Source organism: Agaricus bisporus (genome assembly GCF_000300575.1).
Source record: "Agaricus bisporus var. bisporus H97 unplaced genomic scaffold AGABI2scaffold_6, whole genome shotgun sequence".
Taxonomy (NCBI): Eukaryota; Fungi; Basidiomycota; class Agaricomycetes; order Agaricales; family Agaricaceae; genus Agaricus; species Agaricus bisporus.
In genome coordinates, this window is record NW_006267369.1 from 2,006,590 (window position 1) to 2,029,225 (window position 22,636).

The following is a 22,636-nucleotide window of genomic DNA, read 5'->3' on the forward strand; positions in this document are numbered from 1 at the left end:
CGGTTAGCGCAAACCCCGCCTAAATCACATTCCCTTATTTGGCACACCCTTCTTATCCATGTCCCAGCGCACTTTTCCTCCCCTCTACAGCCCCTCAGGCGACATCAGCACCGACAGGCTGGCATTTATTCATATCCTAGAGCGACTCAAGGTAGCAACCGTTTTAATTCAGTGGAACAGTCCTCAGACTAGATCAGACACAGAAACGCACTGGTTGGATCAACAATGGTGTATGTTCCCCCTATCTGACTGCACCCAGCCTTGACTGAGTACGACTAGATCCCGGATGCAGAAAGGTATTCAGACCGCTTTTAAATGAGTGACCTAATCGTTTCTTCCTAGTATTTCTGACCATATGTATCGCATGGCCGTCCTAGCCATGTGCTCATCGGACATTTCTCTCGACATTTCAAAGTAAGCTCCTTCGTCATATTATAACAGCCATTGACAACTCTGATTAGATGTGTTATGATGTGCATCGTGCATGATCTCGCCGAGGCTCAAGGTAGACACATTACTTTCATAGCCCATACCTCGGGTGAACATCAATTCTTCAGTTGGCGATATCGCACCCAAGGAAGGTATATCAAAAGAAAAAAAACAACAACTCGAATCAGAAGCCATGCATAACTTTGTGCATGACATGCTGCATGATTCCCCAGCAGCTCAACGTATACAAGCTCTATGGCATGTAAATTTCTCTTTCGCTCCTTAGCATCAAACACTCTACTTAAAGAAGACATTGGGTGGTATCTTAGGAATATGAACAAGGTCAAACTCCAGAAGCAAAATTCGTCAAAGGCCAGCTTTTCATATCCGGCACTCCGCTACCGAAATCTTAACATCCACCATAGACCTTGATCGATTCGAAATGGCATCTCAAGGTAAGCGACGTCAAAAATCCCAGAAATTGATAATATTTTTTTTACAAAAACTAGCCCTCGAATACGAAAAACGACATGGAAAACATCTTCAGCCGTTCTTTGATAGTAGTATCCCGAAACTCAATCATCCAGAAATCAAACAATGGGGCTCCGATCTCCTAGCCGAACGTTCAAGCTATCATGAATCGAGCAACATGATATCGAATAACCTTGCGACCTCTTCTAATGTATCATGATAGTACGAAAAGCTTCAACGTTCCGATTCAGTGCTAGAGTCGACAGGATACCACATTACAATGGTTGAGGGGAAAACTCAGTGACCTAAACAGCAGACGCCAAGCTTCTCGTCGACGGAAATACAGAATATATGTATTGTCCTTAAGTTTGATAGTAGACGCATCATGATGTTAGATCGTGCAACGTTTACATTTGAGTATCAAGGACGACTGGCGGCACTAATGTTACAGCTTTGTTTTTTTGCCCGGAGGGGTGATCGTCGTTATGAGATCTCCAATTAGTCCCACTATTTGATTTTGACAATAAGACAACCTCTTACCCTCCTGATTTATTCTCCACATGAGCTCTGCCAAGCAGCAGTGATCTGACGAACAACTGTCCGTGTCATACATTGTGTTAATGGTGCATAGGTTGCGCCAACGTCCCGGATACCCTATCGCAACAACCCTGGTTCACCACCTGTAACTCAGTACAATGCTCCGAGGACCACCATAAAGCAAGCGAGCTAAAAAGGTCCTTTTAATTGTTCTAACCCTTCAGTCTTTGTATATCTATTAATACGATATACAATGTTCCATCAGTATTCAATGTAAACAATGTTTCAATCAACATGCCGAAATTTTAGAAGTCAGCGAAAACAATAGTTGCAGTAGCAGTCGCCGGAAAAACGAGGCAGTTAAAATTAGAACTCCGCGAAAGCTGTAGTGTCTCCAGGATACTACAAGTCACCTGGTAGTCAAGTGTATCCGCATAAAAGGTTGTATATTAATATCTTGTGGGAGGTAGACATCATGTCAGCGTTATATTCAAATGGAATTGAGGTTTACCATACGTTAAGCGAAGTGCAGACGAGTGGTTGTGGACTGGTCATGTAGGGACAGTGGGGGAAAGAAGCAAGATGAAAAAGATCTGAGCGCTTCCACGGTGACAATTCTAAGTGTTGTCAACATAAGCTGAGCTGGTCCGTGAACCAGTCAGTGCCATCAGCGCGTCAATCACCGTGACGGACATCATACGGCGAACGGTAGCTCGTGAAATTTTGCGTTTCAGAGATTTTGGACTCGACAACAAGAGGCTCATTGTCTCTTGACGTAGTTGAGGAAGGCTCCAGCGACATCTTTATGGTTTGGGATATTTAAACTCAAGTCTCGAGATAAGATTTCACAAATTCGCTCCCTTTTCTCATGTCTCCCTCTACCCGCGTTCATCATACCCATGATATCCTAGCTGAGGGGCCTGTGCCGCACCCTTTGTCGCCTGTCGATCCATCCTCGGATGCTGCAGATAAATTCACGCATCTGAAATCAACTCCGTAAGTGCACTTCGATGCCGATTACTCCTCTATTAAATTGCTGGTACTAAGCCCAAATGCTGAGCGTGCTCAAAAACTCAAGGCACTACCAGGGTGTCAGAGTGTGAGGAATGTTGTACTCGAAATAACGGAGCGATGGGGCAAGACTTTCGAACTAACAGATCAAGAGCACTGCTTGTGGGTACCCACTGTGACATTCATTTTCAAGGCTCATAGTTTAAGTTTACAGCAATGACCTGGGGCTTATAGAGTCTTTGAAGAAAAAGACGAACAGCGACTTGATACAAAAACAGTTTGAAGCTGTAGAGAACTTCAGTGATGGCGTTAGATCCTGCTTTGTGGAATTTCAAGAGTTACGAAAGCCATTCGACGATCTGGTATCCGCGAAGAATATGATAGTAACTCAACAAGTAGAGGAAGCCATCCAATTACTACGTAAAGGACTCCAACAAAATGCAAAAAAGATGGGCCAAAACACAGACTTCATTTTAGGTTGTCGATCCGATATATGGGAGGTATTTCGATTTAATGTAACCGTTCTTATCCAATCGCTAAGCGCGCTGTGCAGTTTCGGAAAACCGCCAAGGAAACTCAGAACATAATTGAATCAATTCTTTATGCGGAAGATGATCAACAAGAGAAGATTCAATTTGATCTAGACATGTTAGAGGATAGAGAACGCATCGCACCCATGGCTGTAGGAACCTCAGGATTTGTAGTGGCAGCTTTTGAAGTAGTTGCAAAACACGAAACATTGAAGTTAGCGGAAAAGTACAAACACAAAATACTGGGTCCGTGATTTACTACCTTTCAGCCCATCTATCAAAGTAATCGGTTTCAGAAAGCAAAATGTTACAGGATTCATATAAAGTAGAGAAATCCAAAGCGGACGCATTGAATCAAAAGTTGGATGAATCCGAAAACAACCTCAAGGATTTGGACATGAATTGGTTGAATTTGGGCAATTCCATTTACACGGATATTCTTATAGTCATTGGCGAGATCGATCAAGGCAAGGTTCCATTTGCCACGATTGCGAAGGAATTAGATGAGATGGAAGGTAAACTGTTAACAATGCTTGAACTGGTGAGTATAGTGGGACCGCTACCAGAGCCTCCCAGGGCCGTTGATACTAGATTAAATGCAGATAGAGAATTTTCTTGCGCAAATCACCCAAGGTTACGGACAAAAGCCTGAGGTAAGAGCAAACTTTATCTTCATTCGACATCCTAAGCTAAAGCTTTTCCTTGATACATTCCTAGTCAAGAGAAGTCAAGAGAATATGTTCTCGCGTACCAGACATTTTCACTGCTCTTGAAATGCTTCTCTCAGCAAAAGAAGTTGTTGTCGACGATCACCAACTTATTTACGAGGAACACATATACGAGCTCTCCCAGGCTATTTCGGAGCACTTCGATAATATGAAGGAAGTTTATTGGGAGCGTAAGGTTGCTACTACCGTGGAACGCCAAGAAACATTCCTCAGAGATGATGTGCCTAAATTCGAGAGCGCCATACCTCTCCTGGATGCTATTAAGGATATAGCGAAGTACCGTATATCCAAATCCAAGAGCGTAAAGGCAGACAAGAAGCGGAGAAAAGAGGACATGTCTCATGGTAAATCTGCTTTGACGCGGCCTGGGAGACCTTTGGTCACAGGAGATGAAATTTTATGGGCCAGACATAAGGTGAATGACGCTCTCTTACTCCTACAGATGGTTTCACGGGCGTCGGATGAATGTGATAAATCTACCAGCAAAACTGCCAACGGCAGGGAGGAAAGCGCAACCACCAATGGCACAAAGAATACGGTAGCCAGCAGAACGCTTGAGTGGTTCAGGATGCCCGATGAAATAATCAATCAGTTCTACACTGTATTGTTTGTTGAAGCTAGGAAGTTGCATTTTTTGAAAGGTAACGGGGAAAGACAGACACGTGAGAGGTTGAATTTCTACGAAGAACCTGGAGGTCGCTTCATCCAACTCCGTCGTTTGATGCCACGCAGGCTAAATTAGCCATCCGGACTCGTACGTTTTTCCCACTGCTATAGGATTGTTTCTTGAGCTGATCAATCTTGGTACGAAGACCGAAGCTTTTGCCGATTCTTGCGTGGCTGTGCCTTGATCATGTCGTTAATCAAATAATCACTTGGTCTCTTTAAATTGTTTACCACGAGATTTTGTCCCACCTATAACTAAGGCGACTGAAAGTAGTTTTGTTTCGCTTATTTCATTAATAGTAAAGTGCGGGCTTGAAGCTTGAAGCCCGAGCCGAGCCGAGCCCACTCGACGGCCAGTATCCCAAGAATGCAGTCATCCCGAAATCAAACAATGGGGCTCCGATCTCCTAGCCGAACATTCAAAGCTCCACGAAACGGGCACTCTGATATCGGACAACCTTGCGACCTCTTCTAATGTATCATGATAGTACGATCTCTAGGCTCTCAGCGGCTGATCCAGTGCTAGAGTCGACAGGATACCACAGTACAATTGTTGAGGGGGAATAACCCAGCGATTGACGCCATATCCATATTTCGCTTCTGAACAGTTAATTCATGAACAAGTGATGTCGCATCATTCTAAAAGGTAAGGGAATCTTACTGAGTAATATAGTCTACGGAAATGCAGGAGCTGCGTTGTCCGTAAGCTTGATAAGTTAGAAGGTGCATCAAGATGAAAAAGCGCGCAGGATTTACGTTTTAGTATCAAGGCCGTGGCGGCACTAATTTTATGGCTTTGTTTTTTTGCCCGGAGAGTAACAAGGAATCAGCTACTGGTGATTTTGACATAAGAACAGCCCTTTCCTCTCCTGAATTATGAGGCCCGCTAGGCAGTGCCACTTTGTCAAATTTACAGGGATGAAGGTATATATTTCGAACTAAGTCAACTGGCAGCATTACAAATGAAGGCTGTCGACATTGGCTGGTTAGGTTGCGCCAACATCCCGGATACCCTATCGCAACAACCCTGGTTCACCACCTGTAACTCAGTACTTCGGACGACAAATGCTCCGAGGACGACCATAAAGCAAGGGAGCTAAAAAGGTCCTTTTAATTGTTCTAACCCTTGAGTCTTTGTATATCTATTAATAGGATAAACAATGTTCCATCAGTATTCAATGTAAACAATGTTTCAATCAACATGCCGAAATTTTAGAAGTCAGCGAAAACAATAGTTGCAGTAGCAGTCGCCGGAAAAACGAGGCAGTTAAACTTAGAACTCCGCGAACGCTGTAGTGTCTCCAGGATACAAGTCACCTGGTAGTCAGGAGAACAATGTTTATCAAGCGAAAAGAAGACGTATTTGAATGGAGTTGGTTTCATCAATGACGGAATCCAAATTCTCAGGCCCGCCAGTCATCGCGACAATGTATAACTCGCGGCTCGGGCGTTTGGGTTGTGGCGAATACAAGAAAGTCTATTGGTGAACATTGAACAATGATACTTCTGGAGAAGCTTCCATGACCGTTAGCAACTGTCAGGATCTCTTTGTTTTTCAGTGGCTACTAAGTTATAGAATTTCCGTGTGCATTGCCTGGAGCATACTAGTAGTGAACTGGTTCGAAAGATTACCGCCCTTGACTTCTTGTCCGTGAAAAAGAATGCCATAGAATCGGATGGAACTTGAATGCCTATCCGAGGTAGTAAGCATACTCAAAAAATGTGATGACATTGTGATACGAAACCCCAACATATGTTCAATCACCACTTGTTCTCCGCTTTGCGATTTATCACGCTATAGCCGAAATGGCTGAATATGGCTCGGTGCGATAGAAAACTCTGTTTAACATACTGCTACTAAGTACCATCCATGAGTACGTGATCCATTTCTCTTGTTCCATATACGAAGACTCGGATATCGTAAAAGTACCACCATCATATTTTCTTGACTCACATACACATTCAAAAGATACTCCAAAGGGATTTCCTAAATTTGACGCAAAAATCGAGGACTTATGAACCCCACACTGACTCCAACAGTGCTCAATCAAAATAACCCTGAGACGCATGTTGCGCTGCGAGAGAGAACTTTGTCCAGAAAGTGACTTTGGTCGAAGAAACGAGGGTGTCAGAAGCACCATCTTTTCCTTCGAGTCTGCTGGACATCGGGAGTCGAATTATTGCCTTTACTGCGTCGGAAGATCCTTCGCCAGAATGGAATCTTCGGCGCGGGGGGATTGTTCGATGGAGTAGCATGAGGAACATCTGAAATGCCGGAGGCCACCGGTCCCTCTGTGAGGTTTTCTGCATTGATCGTATTTGTCTGCAATTCAGGTGGGCTGCTAGGCGCCGTAACGAACATCGCTTCTGGATCAGTGGGTGGTCGTAGTAAATTTGTTGAGGGGACCAAATCTCGCTCGTCTTGACGTCGAAACAGGGTCCGCCACGATAGAAGATTCTTCCTGGGTTTTTCTCTTGGCGAGGCATCTTGAGGATTATCCCTACGTAAAGATGAGAGAACGAACGCTCCAGACACCCTATAAACTTACGATGATGGATATTGAATTTCATCCGCGATTTTGAACCCATGGACCCAAACACCCCGTATATTGTCGTAAAATGTTTGCCACTTTGCACGCATCACTTGCGTCTCTTCCTCGGATGGTGGATTGGAATCGACGGAGCTCTCATCTTCAGTCTGTGTTGCCAAGTTCGCAAACTGGTCATGACATTGTTTCAGAAGTTCATTACATTCATCAATCGCGCTGAGGATCTCCGAAACTGATTTGGTATTCTCGGTGGAGGTCAACATAGTTTTGGAACCCTTCTTATATTCTAAAACATTCCATCAGCGTTCTAGAATTCAGCAAAACCCGGAACTTTACTTACTAGTATTCAGGGTAGTGGTTACTCGGCTAACGGCACTTTCCAGTTCTCTCCGAAACACAGCCATAGCTTCCATGGCTTTTTCTGAACATTGCCTGCCCGCAAATGCACCGAGATTAACATAGAACAACGGACGCTGTGTTGGCTTTCCCTCGGATAGAGCCTCCAGAACTTTGGAGTATTTTTCCGCCAACTGTTGAGCTAAATCTAATACCTTGAAGACTTTTTCGAGCTCTTCCCTCAGAACTTTTCGCGTTTCATCAAAGATTTCCGTGGCCTCTGGATTACTATCCCGTTCCGCCTCCAGAGCCAGCCGCAGACGATCGAGGTTCGGTAAAAACACTTGCAAAGAGAGTTCGTGTATACGCAAGAAAGGCCGAAGATCTGGTGGGAACTAGGCGTCGTGTTAGCGTTCAAGTCTGATCGAGTGGAGGTCAACCATACATGGAGGGAGGTGCAGACGAGAGGTTGTTGACCAGCCATGTAGGAATGGTGGGGGGAAGAAGCAAGAAACAATATCTTAACGCCTCTACGGTGACAAGTGCGTGTCAACAGAACCTGAGCTGGTCCGTGAACCAGTCGTGAACTAGGCGCCAATCACAACGGTGATCATCATACCGCGAACCTGAGCTCGTGACACTTCGCGTTTCAGATACGTATTACGAACTAGACAACAAGAAGTCCATTGTCCCTTCGCTCAGCCCAAGATTCCAGCGGAATTTCCTCTGTAAGAGTCATGATATTTAAACTCAAGCTTGAGAGGAGATCTCACCAATCTACTCCCCTCTCTCATGCATTTTGCTTCCAGCATTCATCCCACCAGTACTACCCAAGATGAGGCCTCTGGGTCGTACCCCTTGCCACCTGTCAATGCATCTTCACTCTCAGGCCCTGGGAACTCGCCAGTGAGCGATCCAACCTCGGATGTTGTAGATAGATTCTCGCATCTGAAACTATCGCCTACGCGTAAATACATCGATCCGTGCGTGCGCTTCGATATCGATGACTTCTATCTAATTTGTCGGTAGTGCTAACCCTGATCGCGCTCAAAAACTCAAGGCACTACCAGGTTGTCAGGATGTTAAGGACGGTATACGCCAATCAATAGAGCAATGGAGCAAGAGTTTCGAACTAACAGAGCAAGAGCTCCTCTTGTGAGTACCACCGGTCAGGTCATCAATCGCTTTCCTTATTCATAATCGACAGCGAAGACCTGGAGCCTGTAGAGGCATTGAAGAAACAGACGAACAAAGACTTGATACAAAAACAGTTCGAAGCCGTAGCCCACTTCAGTCACAGCGTTAAATCTTGCTTTGCTGAATTTCGGGAGTTACGAAAGCCATTCGATGATCTGGTGTCCGCAAAGGACATGACGGTAACCCAACAAGTAGAGGCAGCTTTTCAATTCCGCCAAGAACTCGATCAAAATGCAAAGAAGTTGAGCAAAAATGCAAATATCATTTTAGGATCTCGTGCCGATGTATGGAAGGTACTTCAATTTAATCTTGTTGCGACTAACTCTAAGTGCGCCATGTAGTTCCAGAAAACATCAGTCGAGAAAACTCGGAACAAGATTCAATCAATTCTCCGTGCGGAACATGATCAACAAGAGGATATTCAGTTTGCTCTAGACTTACTTAAGGACGGAGAACGCATCGCGCCCAAGGTTAAAGAACCCTCAGGGCTTGTAGCAGCTTCTTTGGAGGGAGTTGCAAAATACGGACTGTTGAAGGTAGCAACAAGGCACAAAAACAAAATGCTAGGTCCGTGCTTTACCTCCTTTCATCCCATATATCAAAATAATCTGTCCCAGAGAGCAGAATGCTACAGGAAAGACATCGAGGGGAGAAATCCAAAGTGGAGGCATTGAATCAGAAATTGGATGAGTCCAGGAGTAGCCTCTTTGATGCGTTCTGGAGTTGGTCGACATTGAATTCGAGAATTTACACGGATACCATTGTAGTCTTCGACCGGTGCGACTATGGCAATGGCAAGGTTCCGTTCCTGGCGGTCGCCCAAGAATTAGATGAGACTGAAGGGAAACTATTGACGCTCATTGAACTGGTGAGTACCGTATAATCGCTAGCGGAGCCTCCCATTGAAGCTGTCGAGCAAATGCAGATAGATGATTTTTTGGCACAAATCACCCAAAATCATGGATCCAAGGTAAGAAAATATTATATCTTCATTCCACATCCTAAATTCAGAGCATTTTCCTCAATATTCCTAGTTTGGCACACGAGAAGTCAAGAGATTATGCTCCCGTGTACCGAATATTTTCGTTGCTCTTGAAATGCTTCTCTCAGCGAAAGAAGTCGTTGTCCGGGATCACCGGCATATTTACGAGGAACATATCTACGAGCTCTGCAAGGCCATTTTGGAACACCTCAATCATATGAAGGAAGTTTATTGGGAGTGTAGGAGTGCTGTTAACGCGGGACGCCGAGCGACAAATCTCAATAACGGCGCGCCTAAATTTGAGGACGGTGTCATACCTCACTTGGAAGCAATCAAAGATATAGCGCAGGCTCATATTTCCAAAGCCAAGAGTCAAGCGGCATACCAAAAGCGGGAAAAGGAAGACAGGTTTCATGGAGATATTGCCTTAACGCGGCCTGGCAGACCCCTAGTCACAGGAGATGAAATTATATGGGCCCTATACAAGGTGATAGACGCTCTTTTGCTCGTACAGTTGGTATCGAAGGCATCGAATGCACAATCAAAACGCGATGACATCAGCAGCACGGAAGGTACCGATGGTGTGGAAGACGGGGCAACCAATGGTGCTAGTGAATCGCCTGAGTGGCTCAGGATGCCCGATGAAATGGTCAATCAGTTTTATGGCGTGTTATTTGCTGAAGCAGGGAAATTGCAGTTTTTGATGGATAAGGGGGAGAGACATATAAACGATCAGAGGTTGAATTCCAGTGAGGAACCTGAAACTGGAGGCCGCCTCTCCCGTCTCCTTCGTTTGATGACGCGCAAGCCGCATTAGTCATGTTAGATTATGGATGTTTAATTGTTCTAGGATAGATTTATTAGAATTAATTCGTTTTAGGTATAATGATCATGAAGGGGACTATGTAAAATGGCGGAACAATCATGAAGCTTTACTCATATGGCATGATTACCAGAAAGCCGTATTATTGCTGTTTATGTGCCGAAAGAACCTTCTACAGAAGGGAATCCTAGGGAATCGGATTCATCTGCAATTCATGATCAGGGGAGCTGTTAGAAGCATCAATGAATGGGACTTCTGGATCAGCGGGTGATCGCAGTGCATTTGTCGAGCAGACCAAATCTCGCTTATCCTGACGTCGAAACAGGGTCCGCCATGATCGGAATTTCTGCCCAGATTTGCGTTTTTCCGATGCATTGGGAAGCCTGTCCCTACTCATATATGAGACAATGAAGGATATAGATATTCCATCAACTTACAAAATCGGATACTGAATCCGATTGGCAATTTTGAAAGCATAGAACCAAAGGCCGCGTACATTGTAGTAAAATGTTTGCCATTTTGCACCGATCACTTGTATCTCTTCTTCGGATGGTGAATTTAAATCAATAGAGTTTTTATCCCGAGTCCGCGTTGCTAGGCTTGCAAATTGGCCACGACATTGGCGAAATAATACATTACATTCATCGGTTGCGTTAAGGATTTCCAAAATGGATTTCATGTTCTCGGGGGAGGTTAATGGAGTTTTGGAGCCCATCTTATAGTCTGAGTCATTTCTTCAGCGTTCTATAGTTCAGCGAAAACGGAAAACTTACTAGCATCCAGGGTAGCCCTCACCCGGCTAACCGCACTGGCAAATTCATCCCGAAATACACTCATAGCCTTCTGAGCCTCTTCTGAATGATACGCGGCCCCAGTTGCGCTGAGATAAAATTTGTACAATGGATCATGTGTCGGATTCCTCTCGGATAAAGCCTCCAAAACTCTGGAGTACCTTTCCGCCACCTCTTGACCAAAATGTAGTGGCCAGGCAGCATTAAGGAGCTCTTGCCTCAAGACTTTTCGCGTTTCAGCAAAGATTTCCGTGGCCCCTGGCATAATAGCCTGATCCGCTTCCAGAGCCAGCCGTAAAGCATCGAGGTTCGGCAAAAATACGTGCAAGTAAATTTCGTGTATACGCAAGAAAGGTTGTGAATCTGGTGGAAGCTAGAGATTGTGTTAGTTTTATGGTCAGATCAAAGGGAGGTCAGCCATACGTGAAGGGAGGTGCAGACGAGGGGTTGTTGAGTGGCCATATAGGAATGGCGGGGGAAGAAACAAGAACCAATATGGAAACAATATCTTAGCGTTTTCGCAGTGAAATATCATCGCGCCACCCATCAATGTGATGGCGGCTATTGTCTGAATCAAGACTGCCGGAAATGGTCAATTTGTTTTCTTTCTTCTGGTAGACAATGAACTAGTTTCTACACAATAAACATCGGCGTCAGAAACAATAATAGTCGCTTCCGGAGTGGTGTTTTCGGTGAGGGTCCATTTGACGGAATAGCACCGGAAATTTCGGTAATATTAGAGCTTTGCAGTCCCTCCAAATGGTGTACTGTGTTGGTCACCCTCATCCCCGATTTATGGAAACTGTAGTCAGGAGCGACCGGTGCTCGCAGTATAGTTGTCGAGCGGACCAAATTTCGCTTATCCCGAAGCTGAAAGAAGGTTCGCCACGACCGAATGTTGTGTCCGAATTTGCGTCTTTCCGATATATCTTGGAAATTATCCCTAATTATAAGTAAGATAACGAACGTTCCAGATATTCTATACACTTACAGTGACGGATATTGAATTTCGTCCGCAATTTTGAACCCGTGCACCCAAACACCACGTATACTGTCAAAAAATGTTTGCCACTTTGCACGCATCACTCGAGTCTCTTCTTCGGATGGTGGATTAGAATCAATGGAGCTTTCGTCTTGCGTCTGTGTTGCTAACTGCGCAAACTGGTTGTGGCATTGTTGCAGTAGTTCATAACAGTCATCGATCGCGCTCAGGATCTCCGAAACTGATTTGGTATTCTCGGTGGAGGTTAACATAGTTTTGGAACCCTTCTTATATTCTGAAATGTTCCTTCAACATCCTATAGCCTAGTGAAGTGGGAAATCTACTTACTAGTATTCAGGGTAGCAGTTACTCGGCTAACGGCACTTTCCAGTTCTCTCCGAAATACACTCATAGCTTTCATAGCTTTTTCTGAACATTGCTTGCCCGCATATGCACCGAGATTAACATAGTACAAAGGACGCTGTGTTGGCTTTCCCTCGGATAGAGCCTCCAAAATTTTGGAGTATTGCTCCGCCAATTGTTGAGCTAAATCTAGTACCTTGAAGACTTTCTCGAGCTCTTCCCTCAGGATTTTTCGTGTTTCGTCAAAGATTTCTGCGGCCTTCGGATCGATACCCCGGCTCGCTTCCAGAGCCAGCCGTAGACGATCGAGGTTCGGCAAAAACACGGTCAAAGAAATTTCGTGTATCCGCAGAAAAGGCCGTAGATCTGGCGGAAGCTATACATCATGTTAGTGTTTATATGTTGATCGAATAGAGGTAAACCATACGTGTAGCGAAGTGCAGATAACAGGCTGTTGACTGGCCATTATAGGAACAGTGAGTGTAAGAAGCAGAAACGATATGAAAACTACATCTTGGCGCTTTCGCGGGTGAACCTGATGACACCGATCAGAGTGGTGGCGGCTATTGTCTGAAACTGTCCATTGCCTTGGATGGTCTTTTTTTCTTCTTTCTTCTGTTCGGACAATGGAGCAGTTGCTACACAATAACAACAGTGTCAGAAATCGGATAGGCCCTTGTCGAATGATATGCCTTCTACCATTTCAGCCGCGCGACGGGAGGACCCCGGATAGTCCCTATAGTATGTTGGATCCAAAAAAGGGTCATTTTCCGGTTTCTTGTCCGCACCATTTTTGGCCCCTTTTGGGGTTTCTTGTCCGGACTCGCACCCAGCCTAAGTGCCCTCGCGAAAATGTTGTCCGGATCCAGGGATCCGGGCTAAAAATGGCTCAAAAATCGAAAAAAATCGAAAAAATCAGCAAAAAAATCCTGGACCATCGAAACGTCTAACCTAACTCGTAATTTGTACTTTTATTTGACAACGCTGTTACAGCTTCCCCAATGTTCACAATATGACACTAAAAATGAAACTTATCATACACAGTGACTGTCAACAAGTATTACATATGAGGAGTCGAACCTACGCCTCCTCGGTTGCGTTCGGGGAAACACATGTCAACTCCTGACCACTGCACCACGGCGGCTTATGTCCGGACATGGCGGCGCCTAATGGATCCGGCCTCATGGCTAATATAGGGGCTTATGGGCGTTCGAGGATCCAGCCTCAGCCCGAATTTCGGTTTTGCCGCCATAGGAAATGCCATCCGGCCTCCCGGCCAAAAAGTCCAAAGTTTGTCCGGATTGGCATCCAACATATATAGGGATTATCCGGGGTCCTGCGACGGGTTATTCCTGTTGTTTAAAAATAGATCCCGCTCGTAGCCGGTCTTTGTCTGGAGAGTCGAGCGGTCACTGAATGTATTGCACATTAGTGTGTGCAACTAAGAGAATTAGGAGAGGCCTTGGTGAGCTCTCCTACCTGGCAGCATGCCTCTCTGAGAGTCGAGAGAAGCCGCGATGGGCGGGTGGGACCGGCCGTGGCAAGCTACTCCAAGTTGCTTTGGAGCTCAGATGGACTGCGCAGGCACGAAGCAGTGACAATAGGTTGTGGTGGGCGGGTAAAAGCAATCGGTACGAGCCGCTGAACGACCGCACGAGGTGTACGTTAGAGAGGAGAGGAGAGAGGAGAGAGAATGTGACGGCGTGACGGCGTGACACCATGATGTCACTTCAGCCCCGTCGCTCTCGTCTGGTACTAGATCCTCTAGTAGCGAAGTTCTTCACCTGAAGATGAATAATCAATGCCAGAGGTATTCTGTCCTGTACCCCTGGTCATCTCTTAATCTATCTACACTATCGGGATCGTTCGGATTCGGACAATCCATCCTTGGATGCTGTAAATGAATTTCATGCATCTGACATTTATTTCTACTTATCGACAATATATGGCTCTGTGAGTGCGCTTCGATATAGATCAACCTTATCTCCATTACCGGCAGTTCATATCCTGAGCGCGCTCGAAAACTCAAGGCATGACGGGGTTGTAAGATGGTAAAGCATGCTGAATCAGTGAAACAATAGGGCAAAACTTTCGAACTAACAGAGCAAGAGCTCTTCTCATAGATACCACTGGCCAGAATTCATTTGATTTTAAAGTTCATAATTCACAGCGAAGAGTTTTTGAAGACAAAGACGTAGAGCGACTCGGTATTTAAAAGCTATAATGAACTCCCGGCGTGCAGGGATATCTTGTATGGAGGGTAGAATTATTACGATCGGTGCGTTGGTAGATCCTTCGCCAGAATGGAACCATCGATGCTGGACCATTCGATAGAGTAGCATCAAGACTTTCTGCAATACCGGATGTCGAGCGGACCAACTCTCGCTTATCCTGAAGTTGAATTAGAGTCCGCCATGATGGGAATATCTGCCTAGATTTGCGTTTTTCCGATGCCTTTGGAGGGTTGTCACTACTCATATATGAAATAATGGACGATCGAGATATTCTATACACTTACTATGTTGGCATTAGAATCTCATCCGCAACTTTGTACCCATGCATCCAAACATCACGTATGTTGTCGTGAAATGTTTGCCATTTGGCACGCATCAGTTGTGTCTCTTCTTCGGATGGTGGATTGGAATCGATGGAGCCTTCATCTTGAGTATGCGTTGCTAGCTCTGCGAACTGGTGGTGACATTGTTTCAGTAACTCATTACATTCATCGATTGCGCTGAGGACCTCCGAGACTGCTTGAGTATTCTCGGTGGAGGTCAATGAAGATTTAGAGCCTTTCCTAGATTCTGAAACGTTCCTTCAATTACTCTAGAGTTCAGAAAGCAAGAAAATTACTTACTATTATTCATGATAGCAGTCACTTGACTAACTGCACTTTCCAATTCTCTCCGAAATGCGCTCATAGCCTGCTGAGCTTCTTTTGAACATCCCATGCCCGTATATGCCTGGATATGAGCCTCAAGCAAAACCTCCTGTGTCTGTTTCTTCTCGGATAGAGCCTTTAGTACTTTGGAGTACTCGTACGCCACCTGTTGAGCTAAATGTAGTACCCTGAAGGATTTCTGGATCTTTTCTCTCGAGACACTTCGTGTTCCAAAAAAGATTTTTATAGCTTGCGGATCGGGATCCGTTTCCAGAGCCAACCGCAGACGATCGAGGTTGGGCAAAAAAACATGCAAAGATATCTCGTGTATGCGCAGGAAAGGTTGTAAGTCTGGTGGGAGCTTAATAGACATCAAATTAGCATTATAGTCAGCTCGACTAAAAATAAATCATATCATACATGGAGCGAAGTGCAGACGAGAGGTTGTGAACTAGTCATGTATGAATGGTGCGGAGGAAGCAAACCAATATCGAAATAATATCTTAGCTATTTCACAGTGAAATATCATCAATGTGGTGGCGGCTATTGTCTGAATCAAGACTGCCGGAAATGGTCAATTTGTTTTCTTTCTTCTGCTAGGACAATGGACTACTTTCTATACAATAAACGTCGGCGTCAGAAAAATAATAGCCCCTTTCGGAGTGGGATTTTCGGTGAGGGTCCATTTGATGGAATAGCATCAGGATATTCTGTTCCGTCGGGATACAGTAGAGTCGAGATATATCAAGGAGAAAGAGAAAATGAAGGTTTCCAACGAATACAGTGTCTTCTCTTATATACTCTCGTGCGTACTACTGGATTCGGAATGTACTAATTATAGGATTGTAAGGCGGAGGGCATACACATATATTATCATGCTTGTGAAAAAGCCTATTTAGATATTGTATTTCAATTGTTCCTGCCGATAATTATGCCCCTACTATCATTCGAACCGTAAATGTAGTTCTTGATAAACTTTGCTAAGCAGTTTCATCATTGAATTCGTGCTCCAAAACTGCAGATCGGATGGCGCGTTCATGGCGATCACTGCGAGGTTTGATCGAGCATTCGAAAGGCTTAGGAAAACTGTCAAGTAAGGAAGAGTTTGTCAACTCATGAAAGGAAAAGGAAATCCACAAAGATAACGTACACGACAAGTGCAGATAAATATTCATGGCTTGGTTGAATCACGTTACCGTCCTCATCCACAGCCTTCTTGATATCGAAACAATAAAGAATAGAAGCGATGGCGATCCAAACGGCCGAAAAGGCCATATAACGACCGGGACAGATGCGTCGACCGAAACCGAAGCAGGTATGTCTGGGGTCTCTGACGGTTTTGTCGATCTTACCGTCTTTGGTGAGGAAACGTTCGGGTTTGAATGTGAATGGATCGGGGTAGACGGTCTCGTCGTGAAGCATGGCCCTAATTCGTGCGTCAGTTTGAAAATTATTTTGAAACTTATAGCCCGTAAATCGTACCAAGCATTGGGGATCACGACGGACCCCTTGGGGAGTTTGTATCCCTTGTACTCGTCATCAACTTGAAGGTATCTGGGAATAGCAATTGGTACGACGTCTCTCCAGCGAAGAACTTCCATTGTGAGAGCAGTGATGTAAGGTAAACTTTCTTCATCGTCAAAGTCGGGGAGGTGGCCGGATGTGACGACGGAGTCGAGTTGAGCTTGGGCTTTTTTGAGCATTTCGGGACTCTCGAGCATGGCTAAGACGCAAGACGTGATTGCTGCGACGGTCTGAAAATGTTTTAGGGGAAGAAAATTACAAGTTGAACGAAGACAGCGACGTACGGTGTCAGATCCAGCTAAGATATACCGTTAGTCCATTTGACTGGCGTAGGTCATTATATTACTCACCGGCATACATGGTTCCGGCACTGCAGCGAATGACGTTTTCTTGATAGGCCTCATCCTCGTTCTCTTGCGCCCTCTGCATACTGTAGGAAGTAAAAGATGGTTTCGCCTTTCCTTCCGCCTAAACGAACCCAACACACATTCAATTCCTCGTACCAATCACATAATGACAAGAAAAGAGACTTAGACTTACAATCAATTTTTTCGCAGCTTCAAATGGCAAGTCAACCATCATCAGCGCAAGTTTACCCCATTCTCTCGCTTTCTTCTGGAATCCAGCACCAGGCATCCATTCGGGAACGTATTTCAGAATTGGTAACATGTCGACAAGGAATGCTCCCGGGACCGCTGCTGCTGCGACAGGGTGTACTCCGCGTTCAGCGGTTTGGATGTATGGATCATCCTTTGGTTTGATATCAAGACCGTAGGCAATTGATATGATGGTTTCACCAGCAAGACTTTATAGGACGGGATTAGTCAAGTTTATAGGAAAGGGAGGAGCAAATTCACTATCGGAGATTCTCAATGACATTTTTAGGGTTATCGAGCAGGCGTTCGAGGAGATGATGAGTTGCTTTGAGCTCATGTGGGCGGAAACGAAGAGCAGCGGTTGGGTGGAGAAGTTCATGCATTAGCCTGCGGCTCTTGCGCCTAATTTTCAACTGGTTAAGATATTTATTTTGTCCCCCGAGCGGTCAGAGACAGACCAGAAATCACCTAAGAACTTTCATTAGGAAAAGCTGCGAAGCGGCAGATATGACTCGACTGACCGTAGGGCATGAAACCAATATTGAATGACCTAAAGTCTATTGGTTAATAGATATCACGCTTTAATGAATTGAATCACTTGCCAGTGCATCTGCATCCGACGTCTATATCATCAGTGATCCCATTCAATACTATAACAACCCACTAATTCATCTGAGAAGTGCATATGTCAATTCCAGAAGACAAGATGATGTATAGGAAAGACTGACTTATCATAGGCATCCTAGCTCTATACAAATCAATCAAGTCAGCCGACTAGAAAGCTTCGTCCCCTGATGGAAATGCGAGGACGGAACTTACCTGTCTGAATAGATGGAAGAGCGTCGCTCCAGGAGCTCCATGACGGCTTCGGGAGAGTCAAGAACGATGAGATTGGTTCCCATGACAGGGACATGAAGTATGTCAGTGTCTAGAGGGTGAAAAAGTGGAGGTCGTCCAGTCAGCTCTCTATTCGCCAGACTATTGAAATAAGAAACGCACCGAGATTCTTGCTCCACTCATGATAAGTTTTCCACTCAAATTCGGTGGGCATATCCAGCAAATTACCGATGACAGGCCATCCTTTCGGGCCAGGCGGCAATGGAAGTGAGGCGTGTTGGTTAGGTTTTTTCAAATAAAAGTACAAAGCGAGTAGGAAAGATGAAGCGCTCAGGTAAAGGTCGAATGTAGGCATTTTTGAAAGCCAAATGGCAAAGGGAAGGGAAGAGGAAACCACATTTTATGCCGGTCCTTTATTTGGTTCGGGTCTTCCTCTGGAAACAGGGCTAGTAGAGAAACAAAGGCAACAAACAAAACCTCAAAAGGGACCGCATTGATCCTCAGATTTTTTTTATATCGAAAAGGAAAAGCGCGAGTCAAAAATGACGGAAATGACGGAAACATTGATATAGTACCATCAGAGGCACCGATTTGGTGATTATGGTCCCTCGCCTAGCAAAACCTCACGAGAACTGCAAGGTATACTCATCAAGTTTGTCGTATCTATCAGCAGTCAACAGATCAGTGTATCCGTCGCAAGCCCCCGGTATAAGACGCTGACAGAACTCACAGGACAAGACACTGACTGGCTACGAAATCCTGCGGAACCGATCTCTACCATTATTCCAAGCAGCCAGGGTTGAGCTAGCTTTAATATAATCATACTGGGACCGCGAAGGCAACATAAACAGTTTGGTAAATTGGCCCATGGATATGAAAATTTAGGTAATTATAAGGTCAGAGAAGGTCGCTGCCCTGTCGTTGCCAATCCCAAGATGCCGGTCTCTGGTAACCGGTAATATTTCAAGCCAATTCATTGGAGTCTAAAGAAGTTTACCACGTCACCTTCGCTCAATCATTAAAATATGGATCAACAACTGTGAGTATTGGTCACATAGGGACTCACCAGTATATTCAACCTCAACATTGATATTATTATGGATCATAACCATCAAAACTGGATGTTTCATGAGGATATTATAAGTGAATGGGATGCCCAAGAACGCGGAAAGCCGAGTATAGAAGGATGGGTAATCCTTGGAGGTGAGAAGGGAGGTATGAGAGACGATGAGAATATAGCGAAACAATCCGCATACAGGTTGTAGTCTATCATCAAAATGAAAAGCGCATTCAACGCCAAGAAACCAACGGCCCCGCCTGTATGGGGTTTAACATCGCATATGAGAGAATGCCGGTATGCTTCTGCTTACCATAGTCGATGCATGCACTCACCCAGTCCTTGACGAGGACTGGACGAGCGAGGTGCAGTAATATACCGTGGTGCACGATGTTCAGGCGCTACAGGTTCTTCCTCGAAGTATTTCCGCCAATCGTCATCGTCATCATCGTTGTCGCTGCCTTCGTCCTCGTCTTTCTTATCTTTCTTCTTTGATTCTCCAACCTCCAGATTGAGAGCATCCCCGTGTGATTTTGACCTGCTACGTTTGGATGGGGGGGGGGGGGGGGGTACCCATTTCCGCGACCCACCACGCATTGAGCTCAACATCGAGCAACTGGTCGCTGGTAGTATCAGAACCACATCGGGTGGATGGCGGACACGTGAGGAGGGCTGAAACGATTTTGCAGAAATGTGACAAATGGAATTGAGGTAGAAGGTTGGAGGAATTGGAGTAAACAGAGTACGCAGTAGAGAGATGTTTCTGTAGAGAAAATAAGATCTGAAGAGCAGATGTCTGACCGAGCGCAACATATATGAGCTGCAAGACGCGAGAGAATCGATTGTTTGCTCACCCTAAAAAAATTTCCTCGTCCTTCAATAGGCCGGTAAGGAACTCGAAGTATGTATTCAGTTGAGTCAAGAGCCAGGACTTGACCAATCGTGCAGCTTCATGATCTCCACCTAGTCTGAGTTTCCCGTTGACTATGACGACGACAAAGACACGGTAGGCGGCGTATATAGCCTTGGAGATTTGTTGCGCATCCCGAGTCGATTGCACGATGTCGAAGAGGTCGGCGAGAGAGTTGAAAGACTAATTTTTGCTGAGAGATTCAAGTAAAGCTGTCTCTAGAGATTTTATTCGCTCCTCGACTGCAGGATCATGCTCAATCCTGCGCTTTTCGGCGGGAGGGAGAGAGCGAGGCGATATGTCGATTCAGCTGTGGAAAAAATACTTGATTGCACGTGACTATAAATAGCCTGACACTTCAGTGACTTGTCACTTCAACCGCTTCGGTGTACATTGAATCAACGAATCCTACTTCGACACAATCCTGAACCCTCACAAGAGAACTTCAACAGTACTCATCCAGATTCAATAGCCTCAGATTTTAATTATGCCAGTCGTGAGGATCGTGCCATTTTGGTCTTTGCTTCCCCTTTCCACTCGAAAGCTTTCTCCTGGTCCACTTCAAGTCTAGTCATAGAACTTGATATTCACCATATCATCGGTTTCCGATACCTCATTTTTCTTCCGGAAGAAATCAGATATATTTCTGAAACTCGGAAACCCAGGTGCGATGCGCTCGGCCGAGGATTTATGATGTTTCTATTAATAGACAGATCGTCTGCTCTCTCCTTTCACATAGCGAATTCAAGCCTTTAGCTTCAGAACCACCGTCGTTCTCGTCATGATGTCTCGCCCCCAAGGCCCATTGTATTTTCTCTTTTGCCATGGTTCACTTTTTCCGAATCCCCAGGTTTACTCCTCGTCTAGGACTTGTCTAGTTCAAGTCGAACGACTGGATCTTCGATCACATCCGCACCACCGGTCTCCAATCTAGTCACCGTCCTTTAGCTTTCAACAGTGTACTTCGTGCAAAAAGTGCAGCAGCGTCAAGTGTCGTCCACTCGCAAGCTCCGAGATGTCTCTCATTCCAAACGAAGCAAAACACTCAGATCTCCTATACATGCTAAGCCATATAAACACTTCAAGACAGTGGAGCTATTTTTGAAGTTCAACCACCATCTCGTATCAAGTCATCTCTATTCGAATCGCAGAATGTGTTGTCCCAACGATGGTTACCGTAGGTGTTCCCTTCTTCGACGTTTCAAGTACTAAAAATCCTCCAAGGTCCCGAACGTGACGACAAATACCTGGGTCATCGGCTTGTCGGTCAGAAATTTGCAAACTACATCACTCGTAGCCCTACTCTTCACCGTCCATCATCCCGCTCTCCCCGTTCATCGCCTGAAACAGGGCTTCCACTCGACCTGTACATCGCCCGCACAATCCATGCCTCCAGAGTCCCAGATATCGTAGCATATACTGCCCTCTACCTCCTTGCCTCCATCTCTCAGGTTTGCCAATGCAAAGTCCCTCACGACGAGGATAAATCGACATACAACCATTCAACCCCATCCAAATTATCGCACACCCTTTCTCGAGCAGTGACCCGAACTCCGTTCTCCCGAGCAATCAAGCCTCACTGGGGCGAACGACACTTTTTCATGGGCGCATTTTTTCTCGCACTTTCGGCTTACAAGCCCGTGTTTGAGAAGGAGTTCAATAAAGAGTTGCGCTGTTGGAGAATGGTTGGAGCTTCTGAGGTTTCGCAAGAGGAAGTAGTGGAAGTATCTGAAGCGTTCAAGCAATGCATGAGCAAAGAACTTGAAACAGCAGTCAAGTCAATGATGTGGGACAAATTCGTGATTAATGTATCTGAATTCGATTGTCCCCACGCCCGTGCCCGTGAAAGGCGTTTGTCTAATGTTGAGGAGGAGGAGGAGGAGGAAGATGAGAAGAGTAAGAAGAAAAGGATGGGTTTGAAGAGATCTATCAGTTCATTCTGGAAGCCGCGAGAGAAGGTTATCCCCGTCGGGGACTCATGCGATTGCGGACCTTACAAAAAATCTGGAGTCTCAGGATTCTTATTTTGATTCTATTATGATTGTTATCTATACTTCTTTAAATTATCGGACTTGGACTTGTTTTCTCGTATCTACTCAATCCAATTTTCATTTTTCCGCTTTCTTCCCCTAACGAAAGGGGTTTAACTTCTGAATGCTAGAGTAAATTTCATGATAGTAGAAGCATCAGTCATGGACTCCAATGGTACTGATGCAACGTATTGTTATCTAGCATTTGACGTCCTCAACACTCCTCGATGTGGGATTTTGCCTTCGGCAAGGTTTCACCTGGTCCACTTTTGAGTGAGACCATAAAGTCCGTTTGCCTTGTTCATACAGCCGGTTTCCGAGTCCCATACTGCATCAATCCTCCAGAGGAGATCAAATACTTACCTGTAGAAAGCCAGGAAGCCCAGCTTTCTAGAGGGCAGTGCGC

At 45.2% G+C, this 22,636-nt stretch overlaps 10 protein-coding genes across 10 annotated transcripts; 3 read left to right on the forward strand and 7 right to left on the reverse strand.

The window, feature by feature from the left end:
* Positions 1–47: 47 nt before the first annotated feature.
* AGABI2DRAFT_206438 (hypothetical protein) lies at positions 48–1,120 on the forward strand (the record flags this gene model as incomplete). The annotated part of the gene is made up of 8 exons (XM_006462127.1): positions 48–151; positions 198–230; positions 280–296; positions 343–414; positions 462–505; positions 558–691; positions 759–794; positions 890–1,120. Exons 1-8 carry the CDS (start codon positions 59–61, stop codon positions 1,118–1,120), a joined length of 660 nt encoding a protein of 219 aa, XP_006462190.1. The 5' UTR covers positions 48–58.
* A 1,185-nt stretch (positions 1,121–2,305) lies between these two features.
* On the forward strand, positions 2,306–4,711 carry AGABI2DRAFT_179054 (hypothetical protein; the record flags this gene model as incomplete). The annotated part of the gene is made up of 8 exons (XM_006462128.1): positions 2,306–2,433; positions 2,485–2,610; positions 2,663–2,948; positions 3,002–3,224; positions 3,275–3,519; positions 3,581–3,631; positions 3,696–4,460; positions 4,519–4,711. 7 exons carry the CDS (start codon positions 2,306–2,308, stop codon positions 4,446–4,448), a joined length of 1,812 nt encoding a protein of 603 aa, XP_006462191.1. The 3' UTR covers positions 4,449–4,460; positions 4,519–4,711.
* A 1,593-nt stretch (positions 4,712–6,304) lies between these two features.
* AGABI2DRAFT_136996 (hypothetical protein) lies at positions 6,305–7,007 on the reverse strand. Its single transcript, XM_006462129.1, has 2 exons — positions 6,922–7,007; positions 6,305–6,873 (listed from the first exon to the last, which is right to left on the reverse strand). The coding sequence occupies exon 2, from the start codon at positions 6,732–6,734 to the stop codon at positions 6,501–6,503; it is 234 nt and encodes a 77-aa protein (XP_006462192.1). The 5' UTR covers positions 6,735–6,873; positions 6,922–7,007; the 3' UTR covers positions 6,305–6,500.
* A 2,236-nt stretch (positions 7,008–9,243) lies between these two features.
* On the reverse strand, positions 9,244–10,339 carry AGABI2DRAFT_136997 (hypothetical protein). Its single transcript, XM_006462130.1, has 3 exons — positions 9,489–10,339; positions 9,380–9,424; positions 9,244–9,322 (listed from the first exon to the last, which is right to left on the reverse strand). The coding sequence occupies exon 1, from the start codon at positions 9,849–9,851 to the stop codon at positions 9,561–9,563; it is 291 nt and encodes a 96-aa protein (XP_006462193.1). The 5' UTR covers positions 9,852–10,339; the 3' UTR covers positions 9,244–9,322; positions 9,380–9,424; positions 9,489–9,560.
* Positions 10,340–10,446: 107 nt separating this feature from the next.
* AGABI2DRAFT_119054 (hypothetical protein) lies at positions 10,447–11,512 on the reverse strand (the record flags this gene model as incomplete). The annotated part of the gene is made up of 4 exons (XM_006462131.1): positions 10,447–10,648; positions 10,697–10,982; positions 11,033–11,423; positions 11,474–11,512. 4 exons carry the CDS (start codon positions 11,510–11,512, stop codon positions 10,447–10,449), a joined length of 918 nt encoding a protein of 305 aa, XP_006462194.1.
* A 1,064-nt stretch (positions 11,513–12,576) lies between these two features.
* Positions 12,577–12,919, reverse strand: AGABI2DRAFT_193458 (hypothetical protein; the record flags this gene model as incomplete). Its single annotated transcript, XM_006462132.1, has 2 exons — positions 12,823–12,919; positions 12,577–12,771 (listed from the first exon to the last, which is right to left on the reverse strand). Coding segments are annotated over exons 1-2 (234 nt in total), but the record flags the coding sequence as incomplete, so codon positions are not given.
* Positions 12,920–14,606: 1,687 nt separating this feature from the next.
* AGABI2DRAFT_119056 (hypothetical protein) lies at positions 14,607–15,735 on the reverse strand (the record flags this gene model as incomplete). Its single annotated transcript, XM_006462133.1, has 4 exons — positions 14,607–14,865; positions 14,914–15,199; positions 15,253–15,637; positions 15,697–15,735. The coding sequence occupies 4 exons, from the start codon at positions 15,733–15,735 to the stop codon at positions 14,607–14,609; spliced, it is 969 nt and encodes a 322-aa protein (XP_006462196.1).
* Positions 15,736–16,256: 521 nt separating this feature from the next.
* On the reverse strand, positions 16,257–18,645 carry AGABI2DRAFT_179058 (hypothetical protein; the record flags this gene model as incomplete). The annotated part of the gene is made up of 12 exons (XM_006462134.1): positions 18,396–18,645; positions 18,216–18,324; positions 18,125–18,144; positions 17,918–17,947; positions 17,855–17,864; positions 17,658–17,798; positions 17,341–17,605; positions 17,151–17,268; positions 17,085–17,098; positions 16,759–17,030; positions 16,427–16,702; positions 16,257–16,362 (listed from the first exon to the last, which is right to left on the reverse strand). The coding sequence occupies exons 1-12, from the start codon at positions 18,586–18,588 to the stop codon at positions 16,257–16,259; spliced, it is 1,554 nt and encodes a 517-aa protein (XP_006462197.1). The 5' UTR covers positions 18,589–18,645.
* Positions 18,646–19,359: 714 nt separating this feature from the next.
* Positions 19,360–19,887, reverse strand: AGABI2DRAFT_119058 (hypothetical protein; the record flags this gene model as incomplete). Its single annotated transcript, XM_006462135.1, has 2 exons — positions 19,360–19,550; positions 19,626–19,887. 2 exons carry the CDS (start codon positions 19,885–19,887, stop codon positions 19,360–19,362), a joined length of 453 nt encoding a protein of 150 aa, XP_006462198.1.
* Positions 19,888–21,227: 1,340 nt separating this feature from the next.
* Positions 21,228–22,230, forward strand: AGABI2DRAFT_179059 (hypothetical protein; the record flags this gene model as incomplete). Its single annotated transcript, XM_006462136.1, has 2 exons — positions 21,228–21,377; positions 21,425–22,230. Exons 1-2 carry the CDS (start codon positions 21,353–21,355, stop codon positions 22,228–22,230), a joined length of 831 nt encoding a protein of 276 aa, XP_006462199.1. The 5' UTR covers positions 21,228–21,352.
* Positions 22,231–22,636: the final 406 nt, after the last annotated feature.